At 39.4% G+C, this 16,056-nt stretch overlaps 2 protein-coding genes across 4 annotated transcripts in view; both read left to right on the top strand.

Moving 5' to 3' along the window:
• The window catches only part of LOC129432334 (glutamate receptor ionotropic, kainate 2), a 41,796-nt gene extending 37,363 nt beyond the window's left edge, over positions 1-4,433 (top strand). The window contains exons 16-17 of one of the 3 annotated variants that reach the window (XR_008640059.2): positions 3-99; positions 905-1,044. Coding sequence is in view for 1 of the 3 variants with exons in the window: in XM_055190680.2 (XP_055046655.2) it covers positions 905-1,155; positions 2,819-2,983 (416 nt within the window). In the remaining 2 variants the exon portion in view is untranslated. Of the gene's footprint in view, positions 1-2; positions 100-904; positions 1,156-2,818 lie in introns of those variants that run through there. The other 2 variants (XM_055190680.2, XR_008640060.2) reach the window with 2 other exon arrangements.
• A 2,911-nt stretch (positions 4,434-7,344) lies between these two features.
• On the top strand, positions 7,345-15,504 carry naga (N-acetylgalactosaminidase, alpha). Its single transcript, XM_055190686.2, has 9 exons — positions 7,345-7,499; positions 8,635-8,791; positions 8,881-9,021; positions 9,102-9,313; positions 10,036-10,130; positions 13,768-13,929; positions 14,437-14,634; positions 14,707-14,847; positions 14,930-15,504. Exons 2-9 carry the CDS (start codon positions 8,637-8,639, stop codon positions 15,140-15,142), a joined length of 1,317 nt encoding a protein of 438 aa, XP_055046661.2. The 5' UTR covers positions 7,345-7,499; positions 8,635-8,636; the 3' UTR covers positions 15,143-15,504.
• Positions 15,505-16,056: the final 552 nt, after the last annotated feature.

The following is a 16,056-nucleotide window of genomic DNA, read 5'->3' on the forward strand; positions in this document are numbered from 1 at the left end:
AGAGACAGATGAATCTATGGACCGTATGGACGATGATTGAGTTTCTTCGGACTTTAAAAAGTTGATGAATCCGTTCATTCCGCCGTGTACGATTATATGGTTAGATGCATTTCATTATTTGCTTTTAGCACGGTTTTATTCCTAGTGGAGAAATGCTGATCCGCTATCCATCACTAAAGCTTAATTTCCCATGAGTCTCCTCTTCACGTTAGTCACAGCCGCCACATTGATCTGTGAGCATTCACCATGAGACGCAGAAACTGCTTTATATAAACATTTAATATCTGAAGACGTTTCTGTGGGGGTAGAGGAATAAAACGGGAATCTTTATCTCCTGAAATCCTCCCGCTTCACATTTCATCCTCTGTGTGTCTGTGTGTTATTTCTGCCTCCCATCGGGGTAATCCTGTTAACCGTGCACACGCTTCGCACTCATACAACACACGCAATCTTCGTTCGCTGGTTAATAAGCATTGAATCGCATCTCCCCAGACTGCATCTGTCAGGAGAGATTGAGATTCTCTAACAGTGCCTTTCATCCGAAGCTTCCCGCTGTGCTTTCTGCATTCGATACGAGAGTTTAAATGTGACTTGCACTGCCGGCCGTTCCTTCTGGGGTACTCTGCGTGATCTCTGTTCCTCTGCAGGACTAAATACATATTCCTGGAATCACATCAATGCTTTGTTAATAGAATACAGCAGTGTAATGACGTCTGTGGCGTGAATTTAAAGGAAATCGCTCTGTTGGTGCTCATGTAAATGAGGGATAGAGGACATCAAATCTCCGACTGAAACATCACATTTTAACCTAGACTTCGGTATGCATGCATGCATACCACATGTGCTGCTGTTGAATCAAGAATTTCTGAAACTCAATTTGTTCTTGCTTGTCTCCCTCATTCAGGTTCTCCGTACAGAGACAAGATCACCATTGCCATCCTGCAGTTACAGGAGGAGGGTAAACTTCACATGATGAAGGAGAAGTGGTGGAGAGGAAACGGATGCCCGGAGGAGGACAGCAAGGAGGCGAGCGCGCTCGGCGTACAGAACATCGGTGGGATCTTCATCGTTCTGGCCGCAGGATTGGTGCTGTCTGTGTTTGTGGCCGTCGGGGAAGTGCTGTACAAATCCAAACAGAATGCTCAGATAGAGAAGGTATCACTCACATAAACACTTCATTACAAAACCAATATGTTCACTAGATTACCTGTAATGCTGCGTTTACACCAACCGCGTTTGAGGCGTCACAATCGCGTCAACTGGCATAGTTTGCCGCTTGAAAAGTTTGAATGCTTTCGCGCGTCTAAAGCGAAGTAGAGGCATTTGATGCACGTCAGAGGCGAAATCCGCTTTTTGTGGGAGGGGCAAGTGCTATGCGGTTGTCTGTTTGCAAGACGGCTGATGTTGATTGTGCATTCATCGAGAGAGTTACCGGTTTGTATTTGGTCACCTTACTATAGAAGAAAAATAGTTTAAAAACGGCGGGAATGCCGCGGGTCGATAATCGTTACGTGACTCAAAAGTGAAATGTGTATTTACAACTTACCAGGTTGCCCAATGTCCTCACTGACACTCTTCCAAGCGAGGTCCTTTTTATTCCTGTCTCTATAGAAATTAGAACTTGTGTCGTATAGCTCCGGGTCACTGCTTACAGACAATATCAAGCGTTCCTTCATGTTGAATGAGTGACTCTAGGCGGGGCACAGCAGCAAGCAGGCTCCTGATTGGTTAACCCGGCGCAAAAATCCGCCAAAGTTCAAATTTTTCAACTTGAGCGTCAGCCGGCAATTCACGTCAAACACAAAATGCACAAAAGCACCATTAATGTATACCGTGGCAGACGCTCAATTCACAGCGTCTAGTTCGCGCGAATGAGGCGGAATCGCATCTATCGCTCCACGCAACACGCCTCATCCGCACAGCGAGAGCTCCAGACGCGCGTCAACGCGTCTTCACATTGACTTAACATTGAAATCACTCGTGCTTGACGCCTCTACCGCGACTGGTGTAAACGCAGCATAACCGTGGGTTCACACCAGCCGCATTTGAGGCGTCAAAATCGCGTCTACCACGCCTAGTTTGCCGCTTGAACAGTTTGAGTTTACTCACTTCATTCGTGCGTGAAATTCTAGTCATGGAGACATTCACGCGGAAATTTGCGTCATGGGAGGGGCTTCTGCGACTCTTTCTGTACTACTCTTTCACTACTACAGCAAGCTCCCGATTGGTTAACGCGACGCGTTTTTCCGCCAAAGTTCAAATTTTTCAACTCGCGTGTTTGCCGCGGCAACGTTCAATTCCCGCCATTTGCGCAAACGAGGCGGAATCGCGTCTACCGCGTCACGCTAAATGCCTCATTTGCGCCACGAGACCGTCAGATGCGCGTCAACGCGCCTTTACGTTGACTTAACATTGAAATCACTCGCGCTTGACGCCTCTACCGCGGCTGGTGTAAACGCAGAATAAGGAATAGCATTGCCAAACTCAACGGATGTTCTTTTTTCTGTGGAACACAAGAACATCGTTCCAAAATACTCTTGTTTGGGAAAAAATAACAGCATGTAGATTTAAAACGGCAGGTCAAGTTGACACGTGGTACCATCACGATCAGAGAAAGCTTTTATAATCTGCCCTTTAAATCTACCATGATCATTTTATCTATAAAATCATCTTAGATGGCAAGATTCAGGTTTGAAAATGATCACAGACGTATTTTCATGAATAATGTGGAATCGTGTATATCTGCTATTTCTCATCCAATCAGATCCATATGTGAATCTGTATTCTCATTATACAACGTCTGTCTCTTGATCTCCAGCGATCGTTCTGCAGTGCGATGGTCGAGGAGCTCAGGGTGTCTCTGAAATGCCAGCGGCGACGGAAACAGAAAGCTCAGCCGCCGGCCATCGTAAAAACAGAGGAAGTTATTAACATGCATACCTTTAATGACAGGAGGCTCCCAGGGAAAGAGACCATGGCGTGAACGGCCACCGGGTGGCGCCAGAGAGGCCTGGATATATCCCATAATGCCTCTCAAATCCTGCACTCCTGTAACTGTCGTCCGACTGACGGACGCGAAAATGTTTCCTGTGGAAATCCGGATACCTGAGCACTTCAGAACACAAACATTATACTGACACGAGTTTACTGAATCCCAAACCACAGAGACACACACACAGCTGAGACTGAAATGTCTGTGTTTCTGTATCTGACTGGATGTTCAGCATAAAAGAATTCATTTGACATTGCTTATTTTTGTTTTTTAAGTGGATGAAATAAAGTAAATGTTTGAAATGTGGTAATTGGATCTGATACCTAAATATCAGCAGTAATGAACACATTTAGAGATCCTGTTAAACCCGTCTGCTGCAGGGTTATCAAGCGACTGAACGCTTGACCAGCAGCCCGTTTTTTTTTTTTATTCATTCATTTCTTCATATGAAGTTAAGGAATTGTTCATTAAAGAGCTCTGAGCTGTGAACCGATACGGTCTAACATGAACCACAACATTAAACTTTGATTTGAAGTAAAAGTATTTGAAAATCAAAGAAAAAGTACAAGACTGGGACTGTCTTTATAAGACAAAGAGTTACACATGGCACCAATCATTCGAATGACATTGAATCAAAAACAGCACAATATTGAACTGTTAAATTAAAATAATTGATTATAAACTTTAAAAAATTACCCTTTAAAAAATAGAGACGATAAATGGGATTTTTATTGTCCAATCTTGTGTCTTATGACACAGAAATTAAATGTGGGTTCAAACAAATGATCTGGTTTCTGTTGATAAACAACCTGCATTACTTTAACAAATTAAATCATCCAAAAAATGATTATCGACTTTTACACACAGCCGTTGTCTTTAATAAAAACCTTTAACAGCATCTCTGGTGTAATGAGGTTAGACATAAGCTGAGACATCAAATCTAAACTAACCACACATAACTTCCTGCTTACAGAAGATTAATTCAGAAAGAAATGAAGGAACCGAATCTGTTTATCACTCATGATCTGCAGCTAAACAAAATTTAATCTGGTTAAATAAATGTTATTCTCCATTACCAGTAAATGATGTGTTTCACCAATTTAATGTATTTATGGCCAATATCAGTTAGAACAATGAATTCATGAAAACATTGTGCTCAGAAATATCCTCATCTGACATAAACGCAGTGATAGAATTAAGAGATTCATTATATACAATAATAATGTCCCATCATCAGATATGTGTTGAGTTTAAACTGAATGTTTATGTTGCTGATGATGTCATCAATCACTCGAGCCAAAGTTCTGTCAAAGTTTAGATAAACTTCAACTTTTCTAGAAAGCCTTTCTACTAGAATCCATTCGGTCTGTTACGGGCAACCCAACTTTGTTTGTCATTCAGCAGATTTATAATAAGAAATAAAAAGCAGTTTTTGTACAGATTTTGTAGTAAGTCTTTATATTGGTGTGTCCGAGTTGATTTAGGTTAAACAGAAGGTCAGACAGAACTGTTGAAATTAAACAACGTCTGTCCATAAACTATCATCTTTATTATTTAACAAGCATTTTGTTCTGGTTTTTTTTTGTGTGTGTAATGTTTGGGTTTTATCTGAAGGGTAAATCTCTCTATCTCTGACTGAGATCTTTCTGTATTATACTGTACTGAGACAACTCTATGGATTTGGGTTTAATCTACAGGGACCTTTGGAAAAGAACTATGTTTGAATAGTATCAGGTGAAGAACTGTTCAAAGCTCAACTTGTAATAAAAACAGATATTATACTGTGTACAGCGTGTGATTTTTTACATTAAGCATTGTTAATGTTTAGAGTTTATGACTGTTTATAGCAGTGTATAGACTGAATATTTGTCCAGTAAACAACAGTGAAACCTAACACATCCACAAGCATTTTATTTTTCAAATGAGAATTCACAATAAAGATGGCACCAATTAAGAAAAAGCAACATTAAACAATCAGCTTAAATTGATTTCCTAATGCCCTTTTAACCTGTAAAAGTGCTGCTAATGTCAGCCACAAAAAATCTTTTCAGATATAGAGAAAATTATTAGTAAGGGTAAAAATAGGATCTGAATTTATAATTATGAATGCTAAAATATTAAATATATTGAATTATAATTATTTATAAATAAAATTTATGTTTGTGTTTAAGTGTAATTTTAATGTCTGTGTTTAAAAAACAATTATGTCAGCACGGATAAGTATTTGAACTACAAAGAGTTTCTGTCATATTTGTTTTTTCCTACTATGGAAGTCAATGGTTATGGCAGCTGTGTGCTTACCATAATTCTCAAATATCTTTTTTGTTCATCAAAATAAAAAATTCATAGAGGTTTACAACACAATAAGGGTGAGTAAATGATGACAAAAAAATCATTTTTGGGTGAACTATCCCTTTAAAGGTGTTTATGCGTAAATGGCTATGATTGGTCAAACCTGCCCAGCACTGAGAAAACTAACATGTAGTCTGTTTTGACCAGACTGAGGTTTGACCATACAGGGTTAAATAAAACATTGTTTTTGTTATGTAAAAGGAAATTAGATGAATGGAATATAAAATCACAGAAAATGCAGAACATACTGTTGCTTTGCTGGAAATATAGGGAAGAAAGAATTATATTAATAGCAAAAGATAAGTCAGACAGGAAGAAAATGGAACCTTGAAAGTATTTTGGGAACAACAGGAGAAGGGGTTATGCTTATGTAGAATATCTGAAGAATATAGGGATGTATTATAGGATTTAGGTTATTTATAAAAATCACTATTATTAAATATAAAGTAGATCATTTCCATGCTGAAGTATCAGCCCGGCCGCCATCTTGGATGGTACTGGGTGTGACACTGCAGTGAAAGTTTTAACACACTCAAAAGGCCAGCTGAGATATAGTGCCTCCAACCAAGCTAAAATGCAATGTCTTGAACTGTATTGTCAAAAATGGCAAGTTCATGGGGCCGTAACTTTACAACGCTGCTGTAAATAAGTCTGGGGTTTGGCATGATGATAGACAGAAGCACTGGGTGTGACCCTGCAGTGAACGTTTCAACACATCCCCAAGGGTAGCTGAGACATAGCGCATCCAATTGGGCTGTATTGTCAAAAATGCCATGTTCATGGGACCATAACTGTAAAATGCTGGAGTAAATCTGTTTGGTTTTTGGCATGATGATAGACAGGAACATTGGGCGTTACCCTGCAGTAGAAGTTTCAACGTACACCAAAGGGCAGCTGAGATATATAGCACCTCCAATTGGGTTAAAAATGCAATGTCTTGAACTGTATTTTCAAAAATTCCAAGTTTATGGGTCATAACTTTAAAAAGCTATTGTAAATAAGTCTGGGGTTTGTCATGGTGATGTATGTAACCGTGCAGTGAAAGTTTCAACGCACCCCAAAGGGCAGCTGAGATATGCGCCTTCGACTGAGCTGACAATGCAATATGGGCCTTTGAAATTATTTAAGAGTGCTATATAAGCTATAATTTGTATAATAAATGGACATTAAAAATGGAGTGTGTTGTCGTGTAATTATGTTTTGTAAAGTATAAAGTGCTCAAGTGTGCACACATGCACAAGAAAATTAATCTAGTTTGTTACTTACAGACATACATACATAAACATGGGAAATAGTAACAAAAATATGTACTGCAGAATTAAAACAAATAATATAAGAATCAAGTTAGAGAGAAATTTACAGATATGCTAAGTACTGTATATAAAACTGCATATAATGTACATTGAACAAATGTATTTACACAGTTAACCCTGTTAAACCCTAGTGTGTGATATTGCACTATAAAATATTACACTTTAAAATAGCAAGGTCGTAGCAAATGCTACTATAACTGCTTAAGGTGAAGATGTCTTGTGATCTCCACAGTTTCGAGCAGACAGCAGAGCAACCTCTCTTCTGTATGTAGATTCATCGCCTATATCTTGTTAAAACGACATAATATCTCGTTATAACGACATAACTGAGTGAAAAAAAAATAATATGCATGTGGCAGCAACGCGTAGAGAGTTAAATCAGAGAATTATTATTTTTACCCACCTATGTAAATTAAAGCAGCTCGAGCAGCTAATCTCCATTCACACAAGCTGAAAATGTTACATTAATTGTCTGCGATATATATAATAATACGTGGGTTTTTAAAAGCAATAAAAACGACAGTGTATGCACGCAGACGCGTGCATTATTTGCGCGTTTTTTTTTGTTTGTTTTTTTTGCATTTACACAAAACAATTACGCTATTACTAAAAAAGTGTACCCCGAAACATTAAAATATATATCAACATTAATGTTTAACCGAAGTCTTGTATTTCTACGACTTAGTCAGCTGATGCTGCATCACATGACATGAAGTCACATGACCGGCACACACCGCTGTTGTCATCGGCAGATCTGATCCTCTCGAGCCAATTCTACGCACACAACACCTGTGACATCTGATAGTGCAAACGGATTTAAAGCGGGAGAAGATCCGGCACCGGTGAGTGAAAGTGTCATTATTGATCAAATCACAATCAGTCACGCGTGATTATAACATACACACAAACACACACATGTTTTGATCAACTATCGTTTTGTGTGTCTACGTGTGTCGTGTGATGTGTGTGCGCGTGTCTATACGGAAGTGAATATGCTGCAGAATTTTACCTTAATTTTGTTGTGATAGTAGTCTGTATAAAATAATAACTTGCAGTTGTGTGGTTTGTTGATAATATATGAGATCTCTTGTGTGATTATCAATGCAATAACAACTCTTTGGTACTGTAATTGTTACAATAAAACCATTGAGTCTTATAGGAATCTACTTTTTACTATAGTAAATCTGTCCTTCACACATTTGTCATGTTTCACTTGTTCATATTTCTTAAGTTACTCTATGCAGTGTTTTAATAAGAAGTGCATGTGCTGTTAAACTAGGAGTGGTTTCCCAGGCTTAGTTATATTAAGACATTTAAGTAGTTTACAAACATACCTTACAAAAAACCAATACTGGTGTGAAAGCAATGGCACTGATGTATGTTAAAGGGGACATCTGACTTTTCCATGTTTAAGTGCTATAATTGGGTCCGCAGTGCTTCTATCAGCCTAGAAAATGTGAAAAAGAACAACCCAGTAACTTAGTTTTGGTAAACCATTCTCTGCAAGCATGTGAAAAAATTATTGAAATTTGACTCCCCTTATGATGTCAGAAGGGGATCTTATTATAATAATACTGCCCCTTATTCTGCACTATCCAACCACAGCACTGTCATTTAGTGCAGAGGGATAAAGAGCAATAATTGACAGCACATTTGAGTTTTAATTTCAACAAACAACCATCATTGTGATCATTGTTTGTATTTCATCAGCTGATGTACACTGGACACACCCAAAAAACGGCACATTTTTGCTCACACCTACAAAGTGGCAATTTTTACATGTTATAATAAATTATCTATATGGTGTTTTGAGCTAAAACTTCACATACGTACTCTGGAAACACCAAAGATTTGTTTTACATCTTATTTTACACCACATAGTGTAGTGAACTGTGAGATTTTTTTACGATCACTGTTTATGTTTCTGAGTCTCTGTGTTTACGTCACAATACATTTGAATATATGTTTGTGTTTCAGATATGCAAAAGACAGCAGTCATTTTAATTTTTGCACTCTCAGCAGTCACCTTTGCTTTAGACAATGGTCTGATGAGGACTCCGCCTATGGGTTGGTTAGCGTGGGAGCGTTACCGCTGTGATACCAACTGTAAGGATGACCCCCAAAACTGCATCAGGTATCTGTCAGACGACCAGAAAGTAAAAGAAAAGCAATCAGTCTGACACACAATTGCAGTGTTTTAAATGTCAACTCTCTCTTTCGCAGTGAGAAGTTATTCATGGATATGGCTGACAGATTATCTGAAGACGGTTGGAGAGAGCTGGGTTATGTCTATGTCAACATTGATGACTGCTGGTCCTTAATGCAGAGAGATGACCAGGGAAGACTTCAGGCTGACACTGAGAGGTTCTGACTTGATCTGATTTTCTGTAAGCAGTAAATGAAACCAATTCCTCCTTCATCTGATGTTACTGCCTGACCCGCAGGTTCCCAGGAGGCATTGCTAGGCTGGCACGTTACGTTCATGACCGTGGGTTAAAGCTGGGCATCTATGGAGACATGGGTACACACACGTGCGGCGGGTACCCGGGCACGACTCTTGATAAGGTCCAGATTGATGCCCAGACGTTTGCTGATTGGGGTGTCGACATGCTGAAACTGGACGGGTGTTATTCAAACGCCACCTATCAGGAGCAGGGTGAGAAACTCTTCTGATTTAAAGGGCCCATGTGGTGCAAAATCCACGTTTGCAAGGTATTTGAACATACATTGTGTTAACAGTGTGTGAAAACATCCACTCTACAATGATATTTTTTAATCCCCATTAAACCAGAGCAGTCTTATTAAACATGCTGTTTAGATTCTTTTGTTAATGTGACATCACACTGATAAAGCCCCGCCCACTGCAACCAAACTACCAGGATGATTTTACCCGAAAGCTTTTCTTAAGGTGTTTGTTAGTACATTAGTTACTATTGTCTCAGACTGTATTCACAGAAATCAGATCTATTTTTAACTGAAAGCACTCGCTGTCTGCTGGTAAGGGAGTGAGGAGCTCATTTGCATTTAAAGGTACAGGCATGAAAACAGCGCTTTTTTGCTTCCACCCAAATAGGGTAATTTTGGACATGCTATAATAAATTATCTGTGGGTTATTTGGAGCTAAAACTTCATAGACATATTTTAGGCACAGCTAAGACTTGTATTACATCTTGTAAAAATGGGCATACCGGTAATAGCCCTTTCAGCTAGGTTAAGACAACAATGATGTAGTAAAAAACTTGTAAACTTTTAAAGACAGGTTTCAGTTGGGATTTTCAGGACCCCAAAATGCTATGAATTGTGTGAATGAACAGCCAAACAGCATAAACACTTTCCATTTCCTGTTAGAAACTTCATAAATGTTTTTTTCAAATACAGGCTATCCAATGATGTCAAAAGCACTTAATGCTACAGGCCGTCCCATTGCCTACTCCTGCAGTTGGCCTGCATACCAAGGAGGTCTTCCACCTAAAGTGAGTTTCATATTTTATATATATATATATATATATATATATATATATATATATATATATATATATATATATATATATATATATATATATATATATATATATATATATATATATATATATATATATATATCCACTGTTGAGATTCTGCGAGTTTACTGCTGTTTATTCTGGAAGAGATTGTGTTGACAGACACGTACAGTGAGGAAAATAAGTATTTGAACACCCTGATATTTTGCAAGTTCTCCCACTTAAATTTCTTAAATTTGTCATCATAGGTGCATGTGAGAGACATAATTACTTGTACTGGTTCAAACGGTATATTCCTATTAATAATGATGGCGGCCCCTCTAGCCTTGGCCGAGAATTTGGAATGAAACACATGGCTCATCCAAGCTCTTTTCATACGTTGGACATCCGATGTTTTAAGATGCGTTTCTTGTAAAAATATAATATCCCCTTTCAAATATTGCAGCTGCGTCATTACCTTACCAATTTTAATGGCCTTGTTCATCCCTTTGGTGTTCCATTAAATCAGGCGTATACCTTTGCCTATCTTTGAATTATCAGCAGCCATCTACAATGACATAATCGAGTTGAGGACAATTGAAAATGCATGGCCTTCTGCAGTGATAAAAGAGTGTGAAAAAAACAGGTAAAAGAAGAGAGAGATGGGGAAAAAAAACCACAAGAACACGACAATAGTTGCGGCCCCAAAAATATTCCCCAAGATACAAAATCTTATCTGAGCAACACTGCTCAACACTCTGAAGACTTCCTACTGCTTACTCCCACAATTTACATAAAAGTCAGCCCCCTGCTTGAAATGTAAATATTACACTAAAGTGCAGCAACACATGAGCCCAAATAATAATAAATAAGTGCTCTTTGAAACATGTCTAAATAAACAGCCCAAAATTGTATTATGTACATACATGCCTCTATGTAAAGTGCGTTCACTGGGGTATACCATTACGGGAATAAACCAAAAAGCATCAGTTTAAAATACTACGGCAGCGCATGCCGTGCCGTGGGCACCCCATCATAGTCCAAAACATTAGTGTGCATAAAGGGCAAGACAACTGGGGTGAACTAAGAAAAATAATGACAATAACAATTACCTGCGATGCATGATGAATGCAGCATCTCTAACTTGAGGTGTGTATAACGGCCTAAAGGCTTTGAATGAACACACAAGGAAAAAGAACACGTAATACCCTTCTATAGTGCACATCGGAACGCATTATAGGCCCAAGTAAACAAAACAGGCATGTTTACGTGTAACATTTTTAGTTAGGTGGTAACAGTTAAGTCCGCATAAGAATCAAAAACGCTTAGTAAGCGTTACAACCTGAGTCACCAAACGGATCAATTCGTAGGTAATGCGGCAATCGCTTTAAGTTTAGTCTTTAACGGTACGTAGAGATGCAATGTAGTCTTTGGCTTCAGCTACAGATGCAAACCTTTTCCTATTTCCCTCATTCGTCACGATAGTGAGCCTGGCTGGGAACAACAGCGCTGGTTTAAGACCCAAATTGTACAGATCGGACAGCACCTCTCTGTACTTGGAACGTTGTTCCACTACCTCCGGGGCGTAATCTTTGTAAATCGCTATAGGAGTGCCGCGGTAGCTAAGTTTCCCCCTCCTCGCTCTGGCCTCACGGATTATCTTTTCCTTCAGCTGATACTTGTGAAGCCAGATGATGACAGGCCTAGGCCTCTGCCCCGGCCTCGGTTTGTCAGCCAGCGACCGATGTGCTCTATCACATTCAGGGGGAGATTCCAGGACTCCATCGCCAAACACTTCTGCGAGTAGATCCGACAAAAAAGAGATGGTCGAGGTCCTTCAATAGATTCAGGTAATCCAACGATTCTTATATTATTACGCCGGCTGCCAGATTCCAGATTCACAACTTTGGCAAGCAGTTTAGCATTGCTCTCTGTTAACTTGGCACATGTCATTTCTAAGGTGTGTGTCCGCTTATCTTGTGAATTTGCGTGGGTCTCAAGTCAGGCAATCTTCGAGGCGTGTTCCATCACGGTTGCTTGAATTTGGTCCAACTTTACCTCGAGTGCCGAAATTGTAGTTTTAAAGTCTGCTGAGAGAGCAGCCCGGTGTTCTTCCAGAAGATTAGCAATAGCTGACATGCTAACATCTTTACAGTCATCTCCACAGGACTCAACTTTCTGGTCTTTTTTGCTTTGTTTTGTTGATTTAGCTGCCCTAATTCAATGCAAATGTATGTAACAACAACACTAATTATTAGTGAAATAAAATAGAGTATTGGGGTATTAAGAAGGTTATAAATGAAAAAGAAGCGGGAGCAAGACTCAACGTGTCTCTACGCCATTTCACCAAACCGGAAGTCCATCAGCTAGAATTCTGAACCTCAAAGACCTGTTAGTCTGCCTTTAAAATGTCCACCTCCACTCCATTTATTATCCTGTTTAAGGTCGTTAGCTGCATAAAGACACCTGTCCACCCCATACAATCAATAAGAACCCAACTACTAACATGGCCAAGACCAAAGAGATGTCCATAGATACTAGAGACAAATTGTACACCTCCACAAGGCTGGAAAGGGCTATGGGGAAATTGCCTAGCAGCTTGGTGAAAAAAAGTCCACTGTTAAAGCAATCATTAAAAAATGGAAGAAGCTAAACATGACTGTCCATCTCCCTCGGACTTGGGCTCCATGAAAGATCTCACCTCGTTGGGTCTCAATGATCCTAAGAAATCAGCCCAGAACTACACGGGAGGAGCTGGTCAATGACCTGAAAAGAGCTGGCACCACCGTTTCCAAGGTTATTGTTGGTAATACACTAAGACTGAAGGTTCCCCTGCTTAAACCAGCACATGTCCAGGCCCGTCTTAAGTTTGCCAATGACCATTTGGATGATCCAGAGGAGTCATGGGAGAAAGTCAATGTTGTCAGATGAGACCAAAATAGAACTTTTTTGGGGGTGTTTTCTGCACATGGGACAGGGCGACTGCACTGTATTAAGGAGAGGATGACCGGGGCCATGTATTGCGAGATTTTGGGGAACAACCTCCTTCCTTCAATTAGAGCATTGAAGATGGGTCGAGGCTTCAACATCACAATGACCCGAAGCACAAAGCCAGGATAACCAAGGAGTGGCTCTGTAAGAAACATATTAAGGTTCTGGCGTGGCCTAGCCAGTCTCCAGACCTAAACCCAATAGAGAATCTTTGGAGGGAGCTCAAACTCTGTGTTTCTCAGGCCAGGCCAGAAACCTGACTGATCTAGAGAAGATCTGTGTGGAGGAGTGGACCAAAATCCCTGCTGCTGTGTGCAAACCGGGTGAAAAACTACAGAAAACGTTTGACCTCTGTAATTGCAAACAAAGGCTACTGTAACAAATATTAACATTGACTTTCTCTGGTGTTCAAATACTTATTTGCAGCTGTATCATACAAATAAATAGTTTTAAAAAATCATACATTGTGATTTTTTTTATTTTTTTTAGATTTTTATGTCTCTCACAGTGGACATCTACCTACGATGACAATTTCAGACCCCTCCATGATTTCTAAGTGGGGGAACTTGCAAAATTGCAGGGTGTTCAAATACTTATTTTCCTCACTGTATTTGTTAATCTATCTGTCTGTGTTTTTCAGGTGAACTACACTGTTTTGGGTGAGATCTGTAACCTGTGGCGTAACTATGGCGATATCCAGGACTCATGGGACAGCGTTCTTGCCATTGTGGATTGGTTTTTTAATAATCAGGATGATCTGCAGCCCGCTGCTGGACCGGGCAAGTGGAATGACCCAGACATGGTGAGATCACTGTTCGGTTTATCACCTCTCAAATATGGGTAGGTTTCTTCAAAAATCCCAAATTTTGAGCAAAAACCTGAAATGATTGCATTTTTGTAAAGGAGTTTTGTTAGAAATCAGTTTCAGAATGGTTATCAAAGCATTCAAAAAAATTTGAATGTTGAGAAATTATTTTTTTTATAAATTGGGTAAGATCTAGTGGATAATGATGTAAGTACAGATTACTGTAAAAACTCTTTAGGAAAGCGTAATTGGTAGGGCATTTTTTTCTCTTAATTGACAAGATAATTCATCAATCGTGGGGAAAGAGTTAATTCAACTGTTTTTGATACTTGCACTGAAAACAAGACAAAAATACTAAGTAAGAAAGTTATTTTTTGCTGTGTAGCAGCATTTCACTGTAATTCATTGAGAAGCATAGCAAGCAGAATCATACCATTTATCGTTACACCCCTATGCTTTACACGCTTTTATCAGCATAACGTCTCATTACATTTATGCCTTCAGTTGATCATTGGAGATTTTGGCCTCAGTATGGACCAATCACGTGCTCAGATGGCACTGTGGGGAATCTTGGCCGCTCCTCTCTTCATGTCCAATGATCTGCGTACGATAAGCAGCGGTGCTCGTGCCATCCTGCAGAATAAAGTCGCTATCAGCATCAATCAAGACCCTTTAGGCATCCAAGGCAAACGCCTGCTCAAGGTACGACACACACACCACTGGACTAGAATCATTTTAAGAAGATATATTTTTAATGTTTTGTGTGTTCTTTAGGAGAAGAGTCAGATTGAGGTGTTTTGGAGACCTCTCTCTAAAGGTGCCAGCACTCTGGTGTTCTTCAGCAGACGTTCAGATATGCCCTATCGCTATATGACATCACTGAAGGCTCTTAACTACACAGCTGGTGTCTATGAGGTCAGAATTCATGTCAATATTCCCTCCTGTAGTTATTCACCGTCGTGGTTTTTACTGTAGTCTCTCTTTCTCTCTCTGACAGGTGTATGATGTGTTTTTGGAGCGCAATGTGTTAAAACTGAAGGAGAGCACAGAGTTTGTCGTCTCCATCAACCCGTCTGGTGTGGTCATGTGGTATATCTCACCAGCAGGTGATTGGCAGAAAGAGGCGGACTCTTTTCGGTTTAGTCAAAAGCTGATTGGACCAAAGTTCCAGCAGCATGCTAATGAGGTTGACGCTCCTTTCGTGCTCTGACCTGTCCTGATTGGTTAATTTTTTGAATGTAACACCCATCAGACATGCATTATGAACTCAGGGACACCACATGCCTACAGTCACCACATTAAATGATGTGAAGTAAACAGAACATCACTGACTGTTTTATGATTTACTTTTATATAATGATTGTTTGTAGTCAATGTGGTTTATTTTTATATCGATTAATGTTCGATAACAGCTGATGAATAGAACTTAAACTTTACTTTGATTAAATATCTTGTTGTCGCTGAGTACTTTATAAAATCATGTTGTTAAAATCAACTCTCAGTGATGTGTACTGCTGTGTTTTAGGTCTAAATAAACCAATGTGTGCTATTGTTCACACTAAATTAAACTTTTATATGAAGTGATTCATTCTTTTTTCCACCAGAGGGCAGAACCGAGTCAGAGATTCTGTTTACTATCTGACATTATATCTACACACAAAGCACAAACATTGACACAATCATGTGATGGTCGTGTCTAGTAAGATAGCAAGTACTGTGTTTAACAAGACTTCATTTTGGCTTTCAAACAACCAGCTAGTTTATATTCTGTTCTTCTCATGAATCTCTTATCATGTATCGAGTTTGTTAAATGACCATTTCAATCATAATTGTCTTCATATTTTATCATTGTGTAACTGATGAGGTTTACTTGTGCAAAACTCTCTTCCGTTTGCTTGGAGCTCCAGATCAAGAGATTTCAAGCTAATCAGTGATTTCATGATTGTCAAACTGAAACCAGTTGAGTCACTTCAATAGATTCTGATGTCTAAAAGAGTGCAGTGTCTGATATCTGAACACTGCTGAAGGAGAATCACAGTCCTGATGGTCTCACTCATCGGTGACAGATGATGGGTGGTCAAAAGATCTCTTTTTCTCAACCATAACTGCTGCAGATTATCATTT

This window comes from Misgurnus anguillicaudatus, chromosome 1, assembly GCF_027580225.2.
Source record: "Misgurnus anguillicaudatus chromosome 1, ASM2758022v2, whole genome shotgun sequence".
In the NCBI taxonomy this organism is placed as follows: Eukaryota; Metazoa; Chordata; class Actinopteri; order Cypriniformes; family Cobitidae; genus Misgurnus; species Misgurnus anguillicaudatus.

What these genes read in the sequence shown, in the direction of transcription:
- naga (XM_055190686.2), top strand. Translation starts at nt 8,637, where the DNA reads ATGCAAAAGACAGCAGTCATTTTAATTTTTGCACTCTCAGCAGTCACC. An exon ending in CGCCACCTATCAGGAGCAGG is followed by an intron (nt 9,314 to 10,035) that starts GTGAGAAACTCT and finishes TTTCAAATACAG; the next exon opens with GCTATCCAATGATGTCAAAA. An exon ending in AAGGAGGTCTTCCACCTAAA is followed by an intron (nt 10,131 to 13,767) that starts GTGAGTTTCATA and finishes TGTGTTTTTCAG; the next exon opens with GTGAACTACACTGTTTTGGG.